General features: G+C 47.3%; 1 protein-coding gene across 14 annotated transcripts in view; it reads left to right on the plus strand.

The window, feature by feature from the left end:
* Positions 1 to 21,347, plus strand: part of ADGRB1 (adhesion G protein-coupled receptor B1) — a 281,572-nt gene that overhangs the window by 126,703 nt on the left and 133,522 nt on the right. For 11 of the 14 annotated variants that reach the window (XM_048329201.1, XM_048329204.1, XM_048329208.1 and 8 more), the window contains 5 exons: positions 4,114 to 4,221; positions 10,296 to 10,460; positions 12,287 to 12,451; positions 15,952 to 16,125; positions 17,925 to 18,089. In XM_048329201.1, the coding sequence (XP_048185158.1) occupies positions 4,114 to 4,221; positions 10,296 to 10,460; positions 12,287 to 12,451; positions 15,952 to 16,125; positions 17,925 to 18,089 (777 nt within the window). The remainder of the gene's footprint in view (positions 1 to 4,113; positions 4,222 to 10,295; positions 10,461 to 12,286; positions 12,452 to 15,951; positions 16,126 to 17,924; positions 18,090 to 21,347) is intronic. The other 3 variants (XM_048329203.1, XM_048329214.1, XM_048329215.1) reach the window with 2 other exon arrangements.

Raw genomic sequence — 21,347 nt, forward strand, 5'->3', positions numbered from 1 at the left:
GCTCCAGTGGCTCATTTTGGCTGCAAGTTTCTTGAAGCTGGGTTTGCTCACAACCTGGCAGGCAGGGGGTCCTCACAGGGAGCCTGGATGGACAACAGCCAACCCAGAGGGGAAATGTCACAGGCCTGACCCCAGTGTGGGAATTTGGCAGTGCCGGGGAAGTGTAAGAACAATCAGAGATGTGAGCAGTCCTGCCTTTATTCCTGGGGACTGAGAACTGGCAGAGGAGCCAGCTGAAATCCTGCCATCCCATGTGGCAGAGGCTGCACAGAACCATCCCTGACATTTATGGATATGCAGACTCAGAAGACACAGGTCCCCACGGCTGGGAAAGGGGTGACCACATCCTGATGTCAGATGCCAGATGGTGACACTGGCACAGTCCTGTGGTTCCTGGCTGGATTTTCAGCATCCAGCAGGTTCAGGATGGAGCCCTTCAGCTGTTAGTGGTGAGAAGGAATGCATGTTCCACATGACATTCCCAAGGCTGAGCCTCAGTCTCAGTCTCTGCCGCCCCTGATTCTCATTAAAAAAAAAAAAATTGCTGCAACCATGGAGCTGAAATATCCTGGGCATGTGTGGGAGCATCTTCATTCCCTGCAGGCCAGGCTAGAACTCACTGCAAGCTGGAAGAGCTCCTATAGGTACCTGCTGCTGCTGCTGCAGCAGAGACTTTGCCCTGTCCCCTTTTTTACTGGTGGTTCAGGCATTTCACATCTGAGAGTCACAGGTCTCCCCCAGTGATGTTTTCACAAACCTCAGATGTTCAAATCAGAATGCTTTGGGTCATTCCCTTAGCTGGTATAATTGCAATATATCCAGTGGCCTCCAAAATGACGCTCTTCTCCATCCACTGAGATTTTGGGGTTTAGGGGTTGTTAGTAATTCTGTGTTTTTCATTTTCACTCTTCAGCAGTTGACAGATGCCCCAAAACCTCTATGGCCACCACCTTTCCTTTCAGTTTTACTGCACTGAGATTCATTCACCACGTTTGAATGGTTTGGGTATTTTTTCAATAATCCCTTTCCACTTTTTGCTCTGGTTCATCCTTTCATTCCCACCATCCCACCTTGCCTGAATAATTTTCATGATCCTGCTATTTGCTTTGCCTCTCCTCTTTGCAGGATGAGTACAGAGTGTGTAGCTGTGGTGAGACATGTTTGGATGTTAAAACCTTGGCCCACAGCACTTCAAAGTCTCTGCCTTTATTTTATTCTTCCCTTGGTTGTGCTGCAAGGTGCTGTCTGACACATTGCATGTTCTCATTAGAAGTGTTGGTCACCTGCTTCCTATTCCCACTCCTGCCAGCACTCATCATCTTCTAAATCCACATTTGAGCTGTGTTCTTTCAAAATCTCCTGTGTTTGCCTCTGCTTGCAATTGAAACATCCCTGTGTTGGTTCCAAGACCATTATCCCTCTATTCCTCCCGTTAGCATTTGAAAGGTGCTTGGGTTTTCCGTGCCATTCTCATCCAGCTGGGATGTAAATTGAGTCTAAGTCTTCCCTTAATCCTGGAATTACTCCTCTCCACTGACCCTGCTGTGGGAAAAAGGCTGCTGAAATCCAACCAGTTCCCACTGCCTTTAATTTTTGACCTCCACCCCATAAAGTTCAGGTACCCACAGCAAAGCAGCTCTTGCACCAACTTCCCCGTGTTCCTAAGGGACCTGGTGTCTCCCTGCTTTGTTTGGAACCAGGATTGATTTGTGCATCTCTCCAAGGAAACCACCCAGGTTAAATCTCAGCTGTGCTCTCTGTTAAATGGAGACAAACTGGCTTCTCTGCACGTCCTTTTCCAAAGGGGAGGAAGGCTTCCTGCAGCATTGGAGCGACCCTGGCAGGGGGGAAGCTTGGGGGAAGCTGGAAGGGTCACTCATTCAGCCTCTAGGCCTGATTGGCTTTAATTAGCATGAGAAATAACAGTTCAGATTTGTCATACCTGTCAAGGAGCAAAGGAAATCATTCAGTCCTTCAAGACTGGGATAAGTCATTAGGAGATGTCAGCGACAAGGGTCCCAAATAATTGGTGAGAGAAGGTTCAGGGTGTTTGATTTGCAATTAAAACTTCTACTTTGCTCTTTTATCTTTCCTTCCCTCTGTCCTGCCTCCTATCTCTCTGTCCCTCTGTGAACAGTGACTGCTTCTGGGATATTCAATCCCAGGTTTTCCCTGTCACCTTCCTTGCTCTGGGCAGGTGACAAAGCCACCCAAGCTCCACATCTACTCCTTGATGCCCAGCCCCACTTTCTCCTCCCTGCCTAAATAAGTCTGTGGGGAGCCCATGGGATGTGCTGCAGATGGAGGCTTTGTGTGTTCTTGTGGTTTGTACGATTTCATGGAGAGGACTTAAATTGGAGCAGATGAAAGTGTGTGGGTATAACCAGGAATGGGTGGTGGGGGCATGTGAGAAGTCCCAAATATGGGAATAACTTGTCTCCTTATTAAAAAAAAAAAGTATTGGAAAACTACTTAGAGTTTGTCTTTTTTGAACTGAATCTCCCACAGGAAAGTCCCATGATTTTTAGCTGTTAAAAATGTAGGGTTTGAGACCTTTCTATTCCAGGAAAGAGCCAGACAAAAACAAGGTGTTTGCAAATCTCAGGATGTTTGTGGTCCTGATGTCTGGCTGTGAGTATCTTTTCCCTGAGGATGGCAGGTGGGTGACTACCCCATCCCATCCCCTCCAGCCAGCAACCAGCTGGTGCTGGGAAGGTTTGGAGGAGTCCATGTGACAATTCCTAGACTCCTCAAGTTCTGCTTTCAGGCAACACTGATGGTAAATAATACAATTTCATAAACTGTCCCCTGATACAAACTGCTGAATATAAAGCCTGGCTCCTGGCAGGGACTCTCTGAATCATTCCTCTGCCTCCTCTGCTTTCTCTTTTTGGATGGCAATAAAGACTCCTGCCACCACACTGAAGCTTCATTAACCTTTATTAATTTTCTCGGGGTTCTGGGATCAAATTTGTCACCATTTCATCTCTTGGCAGTTCATATTTCTTGAAAAGATGTCGGACTGTTTTACCTCCTTGGGGGAAAAGATCTTCTGTCTGGTACTTGCTGTTTGGAAACAAATTGGCTGCCAGATCACAGATTACTCGAGCTCAGCTCTGCTCTCTGCTATTCCATGTGACTCCGACGGAGTCAGCTGAGCTCTCCTGATTTACAGCAGGCACTCCTGGTGGATGGGGTTTGGTTGTTATTGCTGGGTTGTTTCTCTCTTTGCTAGGGAGGGTTGCAACATGTCCAATAATACAGACAACAGAAATTTTAGTTTCCCTTCCAGCCAGTTCAGGGCTGATCCACACGGGATGAAGATGGAAAGCTGGCTGAGCATGGGCTAGGAAGGAACAGTTAAATGCCTTTGATTTACAATAGATGTATTATTTACCTTCTGAACTCAACACCGTGGGCTCCACTGGGAGATTTTCAGTAGGACACAAGGGTCAGGAGCTTGTCGCTCACTGAGATGGAAAAGTTCCCAGTTATAGCTCTGTTGGTACTTTGCTGATGCCAGAATTTCCTCTCTCCTTGTTGCTGGTGGCAGGGTACAGTTTGTGAAGGAGACATTCTATTGAGCTATCCCTTTCCTTTCCACTTGCCCTCACCTGCCTGCTCCACTCAGCATTTCCTGGTTCCTCTACAGGGCATTTCTAGGCAGGTGCTGGTTGCAAGGCAGAATTTCTCACCAAAAACTTGGTGACACTGCCAGTCACCACCATAAATCTCAAAACACCGCTAGGGATGGTGGGATTCAGTGCCAGCATGTCTGAAAAGGATAAATCCTCCCCAAGCTCAGCAAGGAGTGCAGACACCCTAGAAAACCACTGAAATTAATTAAAGACCAGACATAAGGGATCATACTCTGCATGGTCCCAAATCTCACTCAAAAAGAAAGGGTTGGACCACCAGCCAGACTCATCTTTCAGCCTGGTTGGTGCTGAACCCTCAGGGAAAACTGGTGGCCAGGGGTGCTGGGGTTGGAAAGTAGGTGGTCATGTCAGGGGAACGTTGCAGGTCGCTGTCGTTAATTCGTATAACCTTTGTAGTGAAAGATCTTGCAGAGTGAACCAAGGTGTATTTACATGACCCATTACCTTGCCATAGCCAATGGACGCTATAATTCCAGAAGCCAATCGCTGAGGTCCACAGATAACAGAAAGCGAGAGGACCCTGACGAACTGCAGCACTACGGGTACCCTGCACCTCAAATAGGTAAGCTCTGACCTCCCGCAGCGGCCTCTGGAGCTGGGACACTGCTCTGGTCACTGCACTGCCCAGCTGGGCTGGGCTCTCTGCACTGTTTCAATGACCCCTCCCTAACCATCTCCTTCCCCCCAGGTCAGTGTGGGCGACATTCCCCCCGTGTTGTCACGTGCTGAACAAATGGTCATCGCCCCGTTTGTTCCCATCCCATCACCCCATGGGGTTTTGTGTTGTCGCCATCAGCCAGAGAAGGCAAAAAGGGACAGACACAAAGCCCTGACGAGAGCATCCATCTCACAGAGCGCTTTCCCATCACCCTGCCTACTTCTGAGTCGCTGCTTTGTCTGAATTATCCAGCCACACGTGGTTCATGAAGCCAAAGCTGCCCTTGCTGCAGTGCAGCCCCTTTGCTGATGTCCATGTCATGCCTTGCCATTGGCTGTGAGAGAGGGTGAGCAGGGCTTGGTGGGGAGAGAGCAGGACTGGTTTCCTCTGTCCCTGGGTCTTTAGTGCTGTGCAAGGACTTGTCTCTGGTAGGTTCTGCAGCAGGACCTTCCACCCTTCTGCCACAGAAGGGGAATAATGTGTAATAATATCAGACAGCGTGATCTGGGAAGATGGGAATGAATTGGACCTAGATCCTATACCAGGTCCGATCTGCACCATCCCTGGAAGTGTTCAAGGCCAGGCTGAATGGGGTTTTGGGCAATGTGATCTAGTGGAAGGTGTCCCTGCCCATGGCAGGGGGGTTGGAAGTAAATGATCTTTAAGGCTCCTTCCAACCCAAACCATCCTGTGATTCTGTTATTCAGTCTGGAAAGGCTTTGTGCTCTCCTTGATGGCTGTGTGTTGTGGCAGGATCTCAACACTTCAGGGGTCTCAGGCAAAGCACAGTGTGCTGAACCTGGCTCAGGTTAAAATCTCTGCCCAGTGATCTTGCTAACATTTTATGCTCTAGAAAGGCTTCAGAGAGGTGATTTGATTATAAGTGAGAGAGGGTCACATTCTGGTGTAGGTTGCCTGTGCTCCACCCAGCCCAGGAGGACTTTGCCACTGTGTGGCATCAGGAACCCGTGCGGTGTGGAGTATCTGGGGAGGACTGGGCAACTGCTGGGGTTGTAGTGTTCAACACAAAGCGGGGGACAGCCTCAATTTCCTCTCTACCCTGCACAGACTCTGCTGCCTCCAGTGGGAGCAGCTCCACTGCCTGCAGGATGGATCCCTGGAGTCTGGTAAAACCTGCAGGAGAGGGAGGACGCTTGCACTGCTATAACCTGGTAAAGCTGAGCTTAATGTCTCCATCGAAATGCAGAGGAAAGGAAGGCACTTCAAGGCAGGCCCCTGTTGTTCCTACTCTCTCTGGTCCCAGGTGCTTCCCCAGAGCTCCTGTTCCAGCCTCTAACTCAGCCATCAGGTTTATAGTTTGCCATTTCTTCCTGCCGTGCTGCTGAGTGCTGGATCAGGGCTCAGTGACATCTCTGTGACCTCCCTGCCATCGTGGCCACTGCTGTCGCATGGCTGGCTTGGGCTGTGGCATTCCTGAGGGCAGCATGGGCTGGGAGATGTGCATTGTCCTGCTGCAAGCTTCCCACATCCCTGTCGCTGTCCCAGGAGCACCAACTACAAGTTGATCAAGGAAATGAGGATGGAGGAGATACAGGCAGAGGGTACAGTCCAGCAAGGGATTAGAGGGAATTTTTAGCTGAGGATGCCAATGTAAAGCCCAAATCTTCCCTATGGGCACAGATAGTAGGGAGTAAGACATTTCACATCTGCTCAAGACCTGGAAAAAGATGAAATACAAAAATCTGCTGATGCCAGCCTTAAGGACTGTGGATGAGGAGACAGCCCTGCCCAGCCAAAGAGCAGCATTTTCTCCTGCCAGCCCTTCACATCCCTGGTGTCCAGGTCCTGTTGGTCCCCAGGCTCTAGCAGGGCTGTGCTCTCAGCCAGGGTGCTGCTGGCTGCCCACATGTCTCTCCCAGCAACAGCACAAGAGCCAGATCCAACCCAGCAGGCCCCTGGAATGGCTCAGCCCACAGGCTGCTTCCAGGAGGACTCTGCCAGCAGCAGGATGTGAACAGAGAGGCATCTTGTACATGGGGAGATGTCAGACCCCAAAACAGAAAGGGCTCCTGGCAGAGGGATGGCAGGGATGGGCTTCTACATTAGTGCCGAGGGAAGAAGAGTCATGAAAGCAGCTGCAGGCACTGATGGGGACACTGCAGCCAGGAGCTGGAATGAACCTGGGTTGCAGTGCTACATCCTCATGGATTAACACCCAGTGTGTCCCATTCTGCAGCACCTGCTGGACCCTCTCCAGCTGCTGCAGCTGTGTCTTTGGGAGCAGCAAGGGCCATCTGCCCACTTTGAGTGGGGTACCAAGCCCTGCAAAATCCTGTGGAACACTCCTGTTAATCCCCAAGCTAGTCTGGGGCATCACAGGTCTGATCAAAAGTCAACCTTGCAGAGACAGATGCCTGCAGGCACCAGTGATGATGCAAGGTAGGGCTTGCCCCTTCTCCTCTGGGAGTGAGGACAAATTTGGCTGGAGCCCCTCTGCTATGAACACAGGCTGAAAGACTTCGGACTCTTCAGCCTGGAGAAGGGAAGGCTCTGGGGAGGTCTTGGAGTCCCTTCCAGTGCCAAAATGTTCTCCAAGAGAGCTGGAGAGGGACTTTGGACAAGGGCATGGAATGACAGGACAAGGAGGAATGGATTTAAGCTGAAGGAAGGTAGATTTAAATTCAATATTAGAATGAAAATCTTCATTATGAGGGTGCTGAGGCCCTGGCACAGGTTGTCCAGAGAAGCTGTGGCTGCCCCATCCCTGGCAGTGTCCAAGGCCAGGTTTGAGGGGATTTGGAGCAACCTGGGATGGTGGAAGGTGTCCCTGCCCATGGCAGGGGTTGGAACTGGATGATCTTTAAGGTTCCTTCCAGCCCAAACAATTCCATGATGCTATAATCTCTAGCAGGTCTAATTATAAAACAGCACTGAGCTGGACTAGGCAGCTTTCAAATCCAATGAGCATCGTAGACTTCTTGCCATTATATCCAGAAACAGAGTTAGAATCCACTTCTGGGATGAATAATTGCAATATACTTCACACAGTAATTTGCATTTGCTGCCATTTGACCCACAGGAGTGCAGAAATTCTTCTCACTCATAGTTTTGATGATGGGCACTGTTGTGCTTCTCTTGAGTAGAGAGTGAATTTGTCTCCTGCCTGAGAGAGTCTCAGAACTGGGTCTCGCTCGGTTTGAAAATTAGTTAAATTTGTGCAAGGTTTGAGACGAGGCTGGATGTAATGTCCCAGTGGACTGAGATAAATGGCTTGGTTCAGAATGACACCAAGCCCAAGGGAGTCACCAGCACTTAGAAAATAAACTGTATTATGGGTTTAAAATCCAGGGATTCGTGCAATGTGAGGGACAATAATTGAGGAGATTTACCTCTAAGCACAGATATTTCTGCTGTGAAAGAGCAAAAGCCAGAAATACTAAAGAGGAGAGAGGTACAAGAGGTGGAATTTGGTTCAAAGATGCCATTCATTCATCCAGTGACACAGTAACTTGTCTGAATATGGAGATTGAAAAACCCCAGCCAGGTCTGAGGTGGCATGGTGAGCTCTCCAAGCTGTGAGCTGCTGATGGAGGAGGCCCCTGTGCATCTGTCCCACCTCTCCCCTGTCCCACCTCTGGCCTCCCAGAAAGATTTTGGGACCCAAACTGGAAGTGTTTAACTACCAATAATCCCCCAGCTGACTGGCACTGCAGAACTGGGGAGGTTGCTCAAGGTGGATGGAGAAATGCAAAGGCATTGCTGGTTCATGGAGCATCCAACAGGCAAGGGAGCAGGAATGGTTGGGATCTGTGGGCCAAAGAGGGATCTTCTGGAGTCTGGGGCTCTGTGAATGGCAAATGCTGAAGTGATGGTACCATAAAAGTAATTTGCTGGTGGTGAGCTTGGAGGATGGCAGGGCTCTGGGTCTGACAGAGCTGGCTGAGTTTCTTACTGGAAAGGCAGGAAAATTGCCATGGAAATGCAGATTTCTCTCTACCAGGAGATCTAATTCTTGTGAAACAGGATATGGGACTGATGTTTTCCTGAAGCCCCAAAGCCTCAAAACACACAAATGTCTCCTACACGTCCCAGGGAAAGACCAGCAGTCCATAACTTCCATCTAACTGGGACCAGCTGGGGAGGTTAATGAAGCAAAATGGTTTTGAGCAACTTTGGCTTAATGAACAACAGCAGTTACATCTCATGACAATTACTGCAATGGCACAGATGAGGTAGGGAAAGATTGATCCTCACCACCTCTTCCTGTGTCCAGACAATAAACGAAGGAGTGAAAGTCTGTGCATTTTACAGCAAGGGCAGGTATTCCTCTACACTTTTCCCCCTCAACACATATTAATTCAACAAACTCCAATTGGAGCTGTATTTTTAATTCCCAGCTGCTGGAATGACAGGAGACATTCAAGGCAGATGTGCTGAAAAGCATGACACAAACCAAACAACACAGATAACTACCAAAAGTCCTGAAGAGCAGATTGATGGGAGCCACAGACGCTTGAAATCCTGCATGAAATTTCATTGCATGTGGAAAACACTAGTAAATATATAAAAATAAATAAATAAATAAACCACCTCCAGGAAAAAGCCAGACACGCACAGTTTTAGGCAATATTGGGAAATTTGGTGGTCCCCACCACAGTGCCTGCTCTGATATTTTCATGCAGCTGGTTTATAACCCTCGCTGAGATCTCCAGCTGCAGAGTCTCTTTCCTGCTCCATGTTGCAGCTGGGCAATTTCATATGGCATCCTCTGCCCAGCTTTTTTTGGGAATGGGGTGGTGGTGTGGGATAGCACATCCAAGTGCTGGCTGCCAGGCTGGATGACCCTTGGCATCGTATTTACCTATTCCACCCAGTGCCATGATACTTCTTACCACCCACAGTCTGACAAATGCATCTGTTTGGGATGAGACACGGGGCAGTCTGAGGTTTTAAAGAATTTGTCACAAGAAGGAGTTGCCCCTCTGTTATGCTGGCGCTTATTTTTTGCCATATGCCTGTGTTCTATACATACCAAGTGTAACATTCCAGGTTTATTATGTGTAATTGTTAGCAACCCATGAAAAATCTGGAAACCCAAACAATGCATGCCTTAATTAAGTGGAACATAGCCAGATTTTTATTTTCATGTGGGGAAGAAAAGCATTTTTTCAAGGGGTAGAATATTGCCTATGAAAACTAATGGAAAATCATCCTTTCCTTGCTCATTTCCCACTTAGGGTGACTTATTTGGAGGTTGTGGCTGCTGGAACAGCCCCAGCTGGGATATTAGTGACAAAGGGAATACATCTCAGTGCTTTTCACTCCCATCAATGGGATATTTTTAGCTGCTTTTCCAATGCTGCCCCATTAGATAAGCAGTTGATAGATTGTGTGATGATGCTCTGGAAGAGTCAGCCTTGTTCTGTGTCACATGCTCACAGCAGATCTCCACAGGTAAAGGAGATACTGAGAAAACTTTGTGGGATTTCATCAGCTGACCCTTCTTAGGCACCATCACCTTCTACTTTGTCAGCTCCTCCTCTGCCAATCTGCCTTGGCAGGTGGTGTGAGAAGGCAAAAGAAGGGGTTGAATCCTTAAAACTGAACAATTTATGGATGCATTTATCTGTCTAAACCTTGTTAGTACAGTCTCTGTGAGGAGGTGCCGTATCCCATCTCATAAGGTTCTGGAGTGGCTACACCACCTTCAGTGGTGGAGTTTGCTCTTCCCAGTGCCCTGATGCTTCCACAGCATCCTTCCGATATTTTTTTCGTATGCGTGTGTATATTACAGCTCTACAGAGCACCCAAAAAAAACTCTTTAGCCCATTCTCAGCTCTCACATTTTCTCCCCAATGCCCTCACACCCTCCCACCCATCTTGTCACCCCACCTGTAGGACACATTGCAGCCTCACAGATCTCACAGCTGGCCAAGCGTAACTTGGAAATTTCATCCCTGAAGATCCCTGGAGATCCAACGATGCCACATCCTCACCTTCTGCTCCAACCCCCACAGGTGACCCTGCAGCAGAGGAGTGGTCCCCATGGAGTGTGTGCTCAACCACCTGCGGGGAGGGCTGGCAGACCAGGACCAGGTTCTGCGTTTCGTCTTCCTACAGCACCCAGTGCAGCGGCCCTCTCCGGGAGCAGAGGCAGTGCAACAACTCTGCCGTGTGCCCAGGTATTGGTGGGCAGCAGGGGCGGGACATTGGCCGCCTGTGGTATCTCCACTGGGATATTTCTGGAAGGGCCTGTCACGGGCTGCCCAGAGAATTTGTGGCTGCCCATCCCTGGAAGTGTCCAAGACCATCTTGGATGGGGCTTGGAGCAACCTGGTCTAGTGGAAAGCAGTTGGAATTAGATGACCTTTCAGTTCCATTCCAAACCATTCTGGGATTCTGTAATTCTTGCAATGAGATGGTTTTTGTTCCTTGTTCCTTCTCTTTATGCCTTAAGGCCTCATACAGAAACTCTTGCTAGACCAAGCACCACGAGATGGGCACCTGCTTTGCATGGTGTGGACAATTCCATACCATCTAAAGTCCATGAAATCAGTACGCCTGCAGGCAGGTGCCCTTTGGGGTGTTTCCAGGTTGGGAATAATTTTGATGAAAAAGGACATTCTGGGGAGCCTGGAGCCTACAAGAAAGATGGAGAGGGATTTTTTACAAGAGCGTGGAATGACAAGATAAAGGAGAATGGCTTCAAACTGAATGAGAGTAGGTTTAGAGTGGATATTAGGAAAAAATCTTTCCCTGTGAGGGTGGGGAGGCCCTGGCACAGGCTGCCCAGAGAAGCTTTGGCTGCCCCATCCCTGGAAGTGTCCAAGGCCAGGCTGGACAGGGTTTGGAGCAACCTGGGATAGTGGAAGGTGTCCCTGCCCGTGGCAGGAACTAAATGATATTTGAGGTCCCTTCCAACCTAAACAATTCCTTGTTTCTATGATTATTTTGAAGACTTATGCTATTAAACTTGGTGTATTATTCATTTCTCCTGATGAGCAATAACATTGTTCAGAAAAAATTCTATGATGGTGAAACCACCATCTGTGGAGAAATCACCATCCATGTTCTTTCCTGTATTTCCTCTTCTGCTTATCTCTTATCATTCAAGATGCCTGGTGAGAATTAGTTTTGAACCCCCTTTCCTGACACTGGGCATCAGTCACTGTTAGCAACTGATGAAGGACTGGAAAAGTCCCTGGCTTTTTTGGGTTTCTTCTTTTCCTAAACAATTACTAATTTGTTGTTAGCTTCTCTGGTAAAACTGGAAGGGATGAAGTCCCTTAAGAGAGATCAGTGCATTCTTATAACATTTGGCCTCTGGAGATTACAGTGACTACAATTCCATAAATAACTTGGCCAGATTAGATTATATTAATAGATTAATAGATTAATATAGATTAGAAGGCTAATTAGGTTAGATTAAAATCGATTAGATGTCTAATTCCAGGAGCTACCAGAGATGGCTTGAGCAATCTTGGAGGATATTGCCCATTCCATTTTACTCTTTGGAGTCTCCCTAGCTTTGCCTCTGAGGTGTCACTGACCTATGAGAGTAATCAGTAGACAGACTACATCTTTCCTGAAAGCCTTAAAATATTGTAGTCTTTGAGGATTCAATGAGAAAATGTTGGGAGGGAGAGAAAAAAGGGCAAGAAGCAATAAAATGATGGTGATGATGCTTCCCTAAGGGTAGTGGGGTTTTATTTCTTTCTAGCTAAATCCATTTTTTGCTTAAAAAATGCCATGTTGGCTCAAAATCTGAAAAATTAAGGTCAACTAGAAGTACATTGTGGTTTATTTCAAAGACTGGAAAGCAGCAGGCACTTGGTGTCAATATCAAAGCATAAAAATTACTTGATGTTCCTCTTGCACATTTTGGGTTGTTCTCCAGCTTCCCACACACTGCTCGTTCCGGGTGGGAAGAAGCTGTGCCCTGTGGGTTCCCTCACTTCCTCAGACCTCCTCTGAAAAAGAAAAATCACTTCTTCTGCTTCCCTTGCAGTGCATGGCACCTGGGACGAGTGGTCTCCATGGAGCCTGTGCTCTTCCACTTGTGGGAGAGGCTACAGGGATCGGACCCGCACCTGCAAACCCCCCCAGTTTGGTGGGAACCCCTGCGAGGGCCCAGAGAAGCAAACCAAGTTCTGCAACATCGCTCTCTGCCCAGGTAGGGACAGTGACAGATCTGAAACCTCCCCTCCAGCAGGTCTCCCCAGCTCAGATGCCCTTAAGGCCCATAGATGACTCCAATGAAATTCAGAACTACCGCAAGGAGGATCCTGAGGAAAGGACTCAGTGAAGAAGCAACCCAGAGGTGCTTTCTGGGGTTGTTCAGCTCAGAGATGTCTCAGGTTCAGGTTTGCCCTGTGTGATCTCTTGCAGAGGGCACCTTACATGGGTTGGACCTGGCTATCACTGATATTTCCAAGACCATCTTAAGGTTCTCACCTGCTCTCCCCATTGAATGGTTTAAAGTTATTTTGCCTGACTGGGTTCATTATGCTGGAATTAATTAATAGTTTTACTTGTCTGTGCATTAATTCAATATATATGCAAGTTTTCTCTGTGGCTGATCCTGATCTGGGTGGTGAGATGGACTAAGAGACTCCTGACAGCCTTCCATGCCAAATTTAATACTTTTCAGTACTTCCAAATGCCTCTCCTTGATTTTGCTTTGAAACATCAGAAAGAACCTCAAGATGGAATTACTTTTACCACCTGGAAATCCACTTATGCTCCAGAGGCTTCTTTCCTCTGACAGGCCCTGGGTTAATTGGCCCCCTTAACTTAACTCTGGGTGTCCTGGGGAACACAATCTGTACACAAGGGAGCTCCCCAAAACTCCCTCCCTATCCCTGGATAAAGTCAACTGACATTTTTCCAGCTTAATGAGAATCATTATGAGACATTATTATGTCCCCGGAGGAGGAGAGGGATTGTGGGAGGGATGAGAACTTTGTGAAAACAGTGAGAAGCCTCCTGGCATTTCCCATCGAGTTTTCACTCCAAGTAACTATCCTTGGATATTTGGCCACTATCCAGAAGATGCTACTTGGAATAAGAACCTCCCAGACACCAAATTGACTCTGTCATAAAAAGACAAATTTAAGAAGTCAGAGCTGGCATTGCTTGGGTAATAAAGCATACCCTGAGTTAACATTGATCCATAATTAATTTAAATACAAATAAATGCACGACCGAAACAGTGGTGAAAAAGACAAGCAGCCCAACTGCAAGGCTTCAGCTCCAATTAGTGCCACAAAGGCAATCAGCAGCTTGGCAGCGCCAAATGAGAGCGGCGTTGGGGGAACCATTGAAGCACAACAATGGGTGTTTGACACCCCAGACACTCCGAGTGTTCATTACCACCCTGCTCCGAGGATTTATCACTACAGCTGATAAAAATGCTCTGCTGCAGGGACAACAGCGCCTTTGTTCCTCAGGAGCTGTGGGTGCCGCAGGCTGAGCCCCAAGTCCTTGGAAGAGGAAAAAGGAGGAAGACAATGCCTGTCTCCTCACGGGCTCCACCAGAAAATGAACATTTTTGATAGACCCCACTGTGGTGTAATCGTGGCACCAAACTGTCCTTGGCTGTGGCTGTGATGGGAACCCTCAGCATCTCGACCATGAGACATCTTTGCATCAGTGCAAGTGGCTGGAGGGAAAACACAGCCACCTTTGTTTCTCATTTTTTCAAAACATTTCTGAAATTACAGCCTGTGAATAAATACAAGGAAATTACCTGTTCTAAATTCCTCAACAAACAACCAAATTATGGATTTGGATGTTTCATTTTCCTACCTCCAAATGACTGCACTTCTGATAAGTTGCCAGTCACCAGCAGCAGGGAGGGTGTTGAAAAAATTCAACTGTTTTTTGGTAAATGCAGTTTTTTGGGTAAATGTCAAATTTAATGTGGGAAATGCAATTGTACTTTTCCAACACATGGGAATGTTAATGAAGGATGGATGCCATCATTATTAGGAAGAAATTCTTCCCTGTGAAGGTAGTGGGGCCCTGGCACAGGATGCCCAGAGAAGTTGTGAATACATCCCTAGAAGTGTTCCAGGCCAGGTTGGACAGGGCTTGGAGAAACCTGGGATAGTGCAAGCGTCCCTGCCCATGACAGGGAATTAGAATTAAATGATCTTTACCTTTGCAACCCAAACCACCCTGTGATTCCATGATTTTATGATCAGTTCATGGAAACTTAACAGCATAACCTTCAGTCAGAAAAGCCACGCTAATTTGTACCTGATAGCATTTACTTGGCAGAGTTTTGGATCATTTCCAGAAAACAACCACCTGTCAAACACCACATTTTTCATTTCCCCTCTTTGGGACTGATAGGCACTGGCACAAAGCCATGAATTTATGCACAATAAAACCATAAACTTCTGGACTGTTAAAAACATGCACCTTTTGGAGGTACCCTTATACCGTCCTGATTTTGCACACCTTGTGATCCCCTTTGAGTTAACAGTTGCTCATTTCGATGTTTTTAACATTTTTTTTACAGAGTATGTAAACAAAAAGCTGCTCAACTGCAATGGGGATTACACAGGACTGATCAATCCCTTGCAGATTACATGGGGGACCAGTTGGCATTTATTTTTCTTGGACAGACAAACAAAGGCAAAAAAAAAAAAAAAAAAAAGCTGCAATGTGATTTGAGCCAGAATTCAGACTTTTCAGGGACCCAGGTTGTTTTTCCCAAGTGAGATCTAGCAGCTAATTCGATCTAAACAGAGCATGATGACCACTGTTAATGAGAAAAATGCTCCAGGAAGAGCAGACTGGGTGATGGATCTGTTGATCAGGGACCAATTAGGGTGTAACTGCCACACTTGGGATTGCCGCAGTCCATACCATGATAAAAGATGTATTCCTATTTCTCTCCAACCCTGTCCCTATCATAACCTCCCTTGTCCCTTTTTCCTCTACTTAATTATCAAAGACACTGATGGGTAGAAACATCTCCAGCCTGTCAGAGTTAATTCAGCTGTGAGAGAAGTACATTGACCACACACACTCACCCTGCTCCTGGTCTTCTGTTGGAGCACACCTTTGCTCCCACATTTCCCAGCCAGCAGGAATGGTGGATTCCTGTGAATAACACTGTGATTCGAGTTTCTGGGTGTGCTTTAATGAAAAACAGCGCATTTGCACACTTGAGAAAATACACGCTCCACAGATTCATGCACTGCTTTGCTGAAAAATGGGTTCCTTAAAAAAGTGCTGATGGCCCCAAATGGGAAATGTCACGGTAATGTACTGATCCCTTCAAAGTGTTCAGTGAGAGCATGAGCCACGTCCTCTGGTGTGATGTTATGTTGTGTTTAGCAATGTTATTAGTTTGGACTTTCATGTTGGAATGTGCAATATCAGTAATTTCAACTTTTACAGTGTTATGTAGAGTGTGGAACATAAAAACTGAAATGTTACTGCACTTGCATCCTGTGGGACTGTCGGAGGCTGCAGAGGATCCCAAAAATCCCTGTTGCTACTGCTGTCCAAACTTTTTTTGATGCTCTGTCCCCTCTCTCAAGCTCTGTGACTCCTTGTCCTTCCCACCTTAGTCCCTGGTAGGCAAAGGCCAGAGGCTCTCGCCACGTGGCTCCTTCCAGAGGGAAAGATTTTCACATTCCGCTCGTTTTCTTTCTTTGGGCCACTCAGTGGACGGCAACTGGAACGAGTGGTCGAGCTGGAGCTCATGCTCCGCTTCCTGCTCCAACGGGACCCAGCAGCGGACGCGGGAGTGCAATGGGCCCTCCTACGGCGGAGCCGAGTGCCAGGGACACTGGGTGGAGACCCGGGACTGCTTCCTGCGCCAGTGCCCAGGTTGGTGACCAATGACTTTTTCTTTCTCTTGGGCCAACTTCCCCTGCAGTCCCAGTAAAATGTTTCTTTGGGGAAGACTTGCGCCCTTTTCAGCGCAGTAAAAAGGAGGTTTGGATCATTCCAACAGACCATGCCAGCCAAAATCCAGCACTGGCAAAGTCAGTCTGGGTCAAGAGACCCCAGAGAGGTGAGTGATTGCCCACGAGGAACGTGTCTTTCTAACCTTAGATTTCAGCTTTCCAGCATAAGCTTAAAAAAATCCCAAGAAAATATCAATGAAACCCTTCCCTTGCCTCCACAGGGCTTCAGCTTCCCTCCTCTTTTTGTTTTGTTCCTCTCCTCCTGCCATTTCAACGTTCCCAGTTATATCTGAAGCAAACAGGGAATCCTCCATTGTATCTCAGCTTTAAACCTCAGGCACAACAAATCCTTTTTCATGTCTGTGTAATACTTGTCACTTACTTTACTCATCTATGACTTAAAATAATAATAATGACAGAAAATAATAGTAATAACAATAACAACAGTAATAATAATAGTAGTAGTAATAATAATAATAATAATAATAATAATAATTCCTACTGGAATTCATCCTGGTCTACCTATTTCCTCAGGGAATCCCTTTACTCTCTGGTAGCACCATTATCTGCAGTATTTAACACAGGTATTGGATTTTCCTACATGGTCTCGAGTAGGTTTTGATGTTTTGGGTATCTCATTTCTTCTTTGCAACTTATGGAGATCTTCTAAGACAAAAAGGGGCTTCAGAACTCTTTTTCAGATGACCACGTCCCACTGATTTCAGAGTTGTCTGTCAAAGCAACTCAGGTCATACCTTCCACTGCACAAAATGTCACTAAATAAAGCACCGTAATCTGGTGCTGCCCCTTTTCTTCGGTAATTTTTGTCAACTTCATGGAGAAGATGTGGATCTCCCACCATCCCAAAAGGAATTATTCAACCCAAGATGATGTGGTAACTCAGAATTAAAGCCCAAATAGTAAAGAGCAGACTTAGGCCTTGCCCTAGTTCTGTCACCGAGTAGTTGTGGTACAGCAGAGGTACAGCAGGCTTGTTGTGAGGGCTAATCAACATTTTTATGGTGCTTTGATAAATGCAATTGCTAACGTAAAAGAAGCAGCATTTTGATAAATGTCATTGTTAATGTAAAAGAAGTCACATTTCCACTGAATCTGGAAAGATGTTGGGAGAAGACACAATGGAATGAGACAACATCCCAAACCTCTTTCCAAGGTACATGAGCATCAGTGCAATGCAAACAGCTGGAGAGAGGTTTATTTGATGTTTCTTCATGGGTTTTTTGTCCAAGGGCTCTGCTGGTCTCTCTAAATCCCTGAGCCAGACCTTCTCTGGGAAGGGCTATTTTCACACATGCATTGTACATCCCAAACGAACTCCAGATATGGAATTGGCCTGGCAGATATGGCTGCCAGGTTGAATCTCAGCCCATGGGAAGAGTGTTCAGGAGCACAACCCCAAAATCTCAGCCCGAGAAAAGAGATAGGGCTGCTTTTGCAGAGCATGGAGGTGCTGAGGAAAAACACAAAAACACCCTTGGACTATTAAAGGACTGATGGGATGGGAATGGGGACACTCTGATTTAATGTCAGTTGAAGATCAAACAAAGATCCAAGGCAGGAGACCTCCCTTCCTACCAAACCCTGCCCTACTCACCCTTTGTTCCTCTGCTCACCTTGGGACCTTGACTCCTTCTGTTGCAGATGATGTTTGGGCCCTAACAGGCTGTTTCTCTCCTCTTTTTTTTCTTTTGTTTCCAGTGGATGGGAAGTGGCAGGCCTGGGGAGTGTGGGGCAGCTGCACCGCCACGTGTGGAGGTGGCACTCAGAGACGTGACCGGGTGTGCTATGGCCCCTTCTTCGGTGGAGAGACTTGCCAGGGTCCCAAGGAGGAGTACAAGCAGTGCAATGACAGAAAGTGTCCTGGTATGTACCTCAGAGCCCTCGTGCTTTCCTTTGAATGAGGGGGATTTTGGATTTTTGGATTTGGGGAATGGTTCCCATGTCCTGTGTCAGAGATGTGAATGCCACAAAAGGTTATAATCTAATAAAATCCTACCCATGACCCACAAGATACAGGGTCTTGATTTAACTGTTGCAGAATCCAGTGCAACTGTGTTGGTTTCAGTAAATATTTGATGAATCCCACCAGTCTTGCCTTGGTGGTTTTCATGTTTTCATTGCCATAGAGTTACAGGAGGAAAAGATAAACTGTTTGGTAGCAAAAACTGATATCAGTCTCAAGTCCATGAGTAGAGGATGCTGCAGTGGTTTCCCATCCTTTACCTCTGGAAATTAAAAAAAAAAAAAAAAATCTGTGTCTGCATCTGTCAGAGCTTTACCCAAATCTCACCCTCCTTTTGCAGAGTGCAAAAGCTGAATGGAGAGTGAGTGAGCTGTAGGGCAGATGAAAACCTGGGTTTGGATGTGAAAAATAAGCAGGAGCAAACACTTCCAAGTGGGAATGCATCTGTCTGCCTCTCAGACTACAGAGACACAAAAATAAAGGCCTGTGCACCATTTTTGCTTTCTTCCTCAGTCTGAGTTGAAGGGCCCGGTGAAAATGCTGGTGGGGAATCAATCTGTGATGTTGGCAGTCAGATCGCATCGATCGTAACAGGCCATGAGCTTTGACTGAAAGGGTAAATAATTGTCAGAGCAGCTCAGTGAGAGACAGGAGAGATTCTCATGGCAGCATCCCGGCATTCCTACTGGAAAGGGGAGTCTCCCAAAAGGACAGGAGGCAGCAGTTCTGATGCAGGAGTACCTGGGGGCAGATCTGCCACGTGGAGGCCAAGCTGACCCCTCAGACTCCCTCACAAAGCGCTGAAGACAAAGAGATGAAAGCCAAAGAGCTTCAGCATGGAAGTTCCAGCACGTTCAGCTCAGAGATGGCAGAGAAAGAGGCTGTGTGACAGCCTCGCCACTCTTTCCAGCTATGCTCTAATAAAAGGCATCACCTCTCCTTACAAGCTGTGCCTCTCAATTAGCAGTGGCGTGTGAGAATCTCTTCTAACTCTGCCACAAAGCTCTCTCTCGCCACAGAAAATCTTAGCACCGGGTTGTCTGGTGGTGTCTACAGAGTGAGGCAGATTTAGTTCAGCTTCAGTGTGTGCCAGCTGGGGCCCTGGCAGAACAAGCCCGATCTTTTCTTCTCTTTCTGCAGGGGTTGATGCCTGTGCAGTGCTCACAAGGAAAAGGCAAGTCTCAGGCACTGGGGCCTGCCAGGGTTCACAGCCAGAAGGGTCTCGCTGCAGTTGTTAATTTGAAAGGGAAGGAAAAGGTGGGGAAACATCAGAGGCTAAAAATAAACCCGCTCAATTTGTTCTCCAGAAAGTATCAAATGCTGGTGTGATTTGATTTGAGCAGAAGAATTGAATTTAATTGGGTTAGTTATTAAAATCTCCCAGTGCAAATAGGTTACTCTGGTAAAAGGGATTTTGTTGTGAAGCAACATCAAAAAGAAAAAAAGAAGAAAAAAGGAAAGGATGAAATGATTCTCTCCTGGCCTGGGAATTGCTCCTGTGCTCACTGGCAAGACAAGTCCAATCAGTGTATTTTTAAAGAGCATCTCTTATCCACAGCATCCCTCAGCGGTCCCCAGGGACACTGCAGGGGTGACGAGACCAGGAAGTTTTGACAGGCCAGTGGGGGAGAAAGGGGAGGAGAGATGTGAACAGTCTCCCACTCTGCTTTATGGTGTGCTCTGCTGCTGTGTAACCGAGGGTGCTGGAAGCTTCCACACCCCAGAACCCTCCTGTGAACCATGGGACAATCTGTGACCGCGGTCAAAGCACTGGTCCAGGGGACAGGAGTCTGGAATTCCCTCCCTGCTCTGGGACAGGCTCTGTGGGTGACCAAGTGCTGTCACAACTGGGTGATTCAATCGCCCTGCCCCACAGCTTCATGTCAACAGGCTGGAAATGAATCTGCCTCTTTTCCACCCCTGCTCTGGCTTATCTATAGAGGCCACGAGCTGCTGGCACAGGGGTGAGTCCTGCCTACGTGCAGGGCACTGCTGGAGTCCTTCTTGCCCTCGGGGGTTCCATCACAACCGCGATTACTCACACGGGAACTTTAAACCAGGGGAAGGAGCATCGGTTTCCAAGCAGAGAGTGCAGCTTATCCATTCCCAACATCTACGGGGGAGGGATCCATCTTTGAACTGCAGCTGGGGCTGAAACCACACAGTCCTGGAGCCTGCCTGCAGGAGCAGTGATGTGCAGGCAGCTTGTTGGGTCTTGCAGGAGTTCTTTAAAGAAGCAGGACTTGCCACGCCCATAATTTAAGGTTTGAGCCTTCCTCACAGCCAGGCTGGTCCCTGGGTAGTCCCAGAGCAGCAGAGGGACATGTCCTGACCAGCTGCAGGCACAAATTCAGCTTCCTATTTATGGGTATTCTTACATGCACAATGGATAAAAACTGTAATCAAAAACTATTAAATCAAGTTTTTTCTCCTCCCCTCCCTCAGGAGTGACAAATAGCTTTAACACCATCCTCATGGCTCCCTCTGCTTTACATGTTGTAAATAATGAGTTTCTCAGCACAAAGATCTCCTGTGGTGAATGTTTTTCTCCCAGATCCCACCAACTCTCAGACCAACTCAGCTCCACCCACAGACAGAAGCATCCAAAACCCTCCTTCCAATGATTTTTTTTCTGGGATGTCTCAAAACACATTTCTGCAGGCTCCTGGGCTCTGCAGCAGTGTTCGGAAATGAGCTGCTGATGCAATTACAACTTGTTGGGGCTCAGATCTTTTCCCTTTTGTGCACAAGACAGAAGCAGGCAGAATGAAGACCACCCAGGGGATGTGTCCATTTTGTTTCTTCATTTACTTGTTCTTTCCTTCATTCTTACTCCACTGACTCATGCCAGGCCTCATTTTAGATACATCCAACACTGAAGGTGGTGACCCTGAAGAATGGAAGAGGTGGATTCTGGAGCCATGGAGTTCACCCACAAAAGATCTGCCTATTAAAAGTTAAGAAATAAAACTCTTCAGTAGAGGGTAGCAACAGCAGTTTTCTTGGAAAGAGCTGCCACAAGGCAAGGCAAGGATGTGAGTGGACTTTCCCATGGATTTTAGTGAGCTAATCCTTGGAATGGATGAATGCCCAGTTTTCAGATGGGCAGAGCAAATTCCGGAGAGGTGAAGTGACTTTGTGAGGGACCGAGGAGCTGC

The sequence above is a fragment of the Corvus hawaiiensis genome, chromosome 26 (genome assembly GCF_020740725.1).
Source record: "Corvus hawaiiensis isolate bCorHaw1 chromosome 26, bCorHaw1.pri.cur, whole genome shotgun sequence".
NCBI lineage: Eukaryota > Metazoa > Chordata > Aves > Passeriformes > Corvidae > Corvus > Corvus hawaiiensis.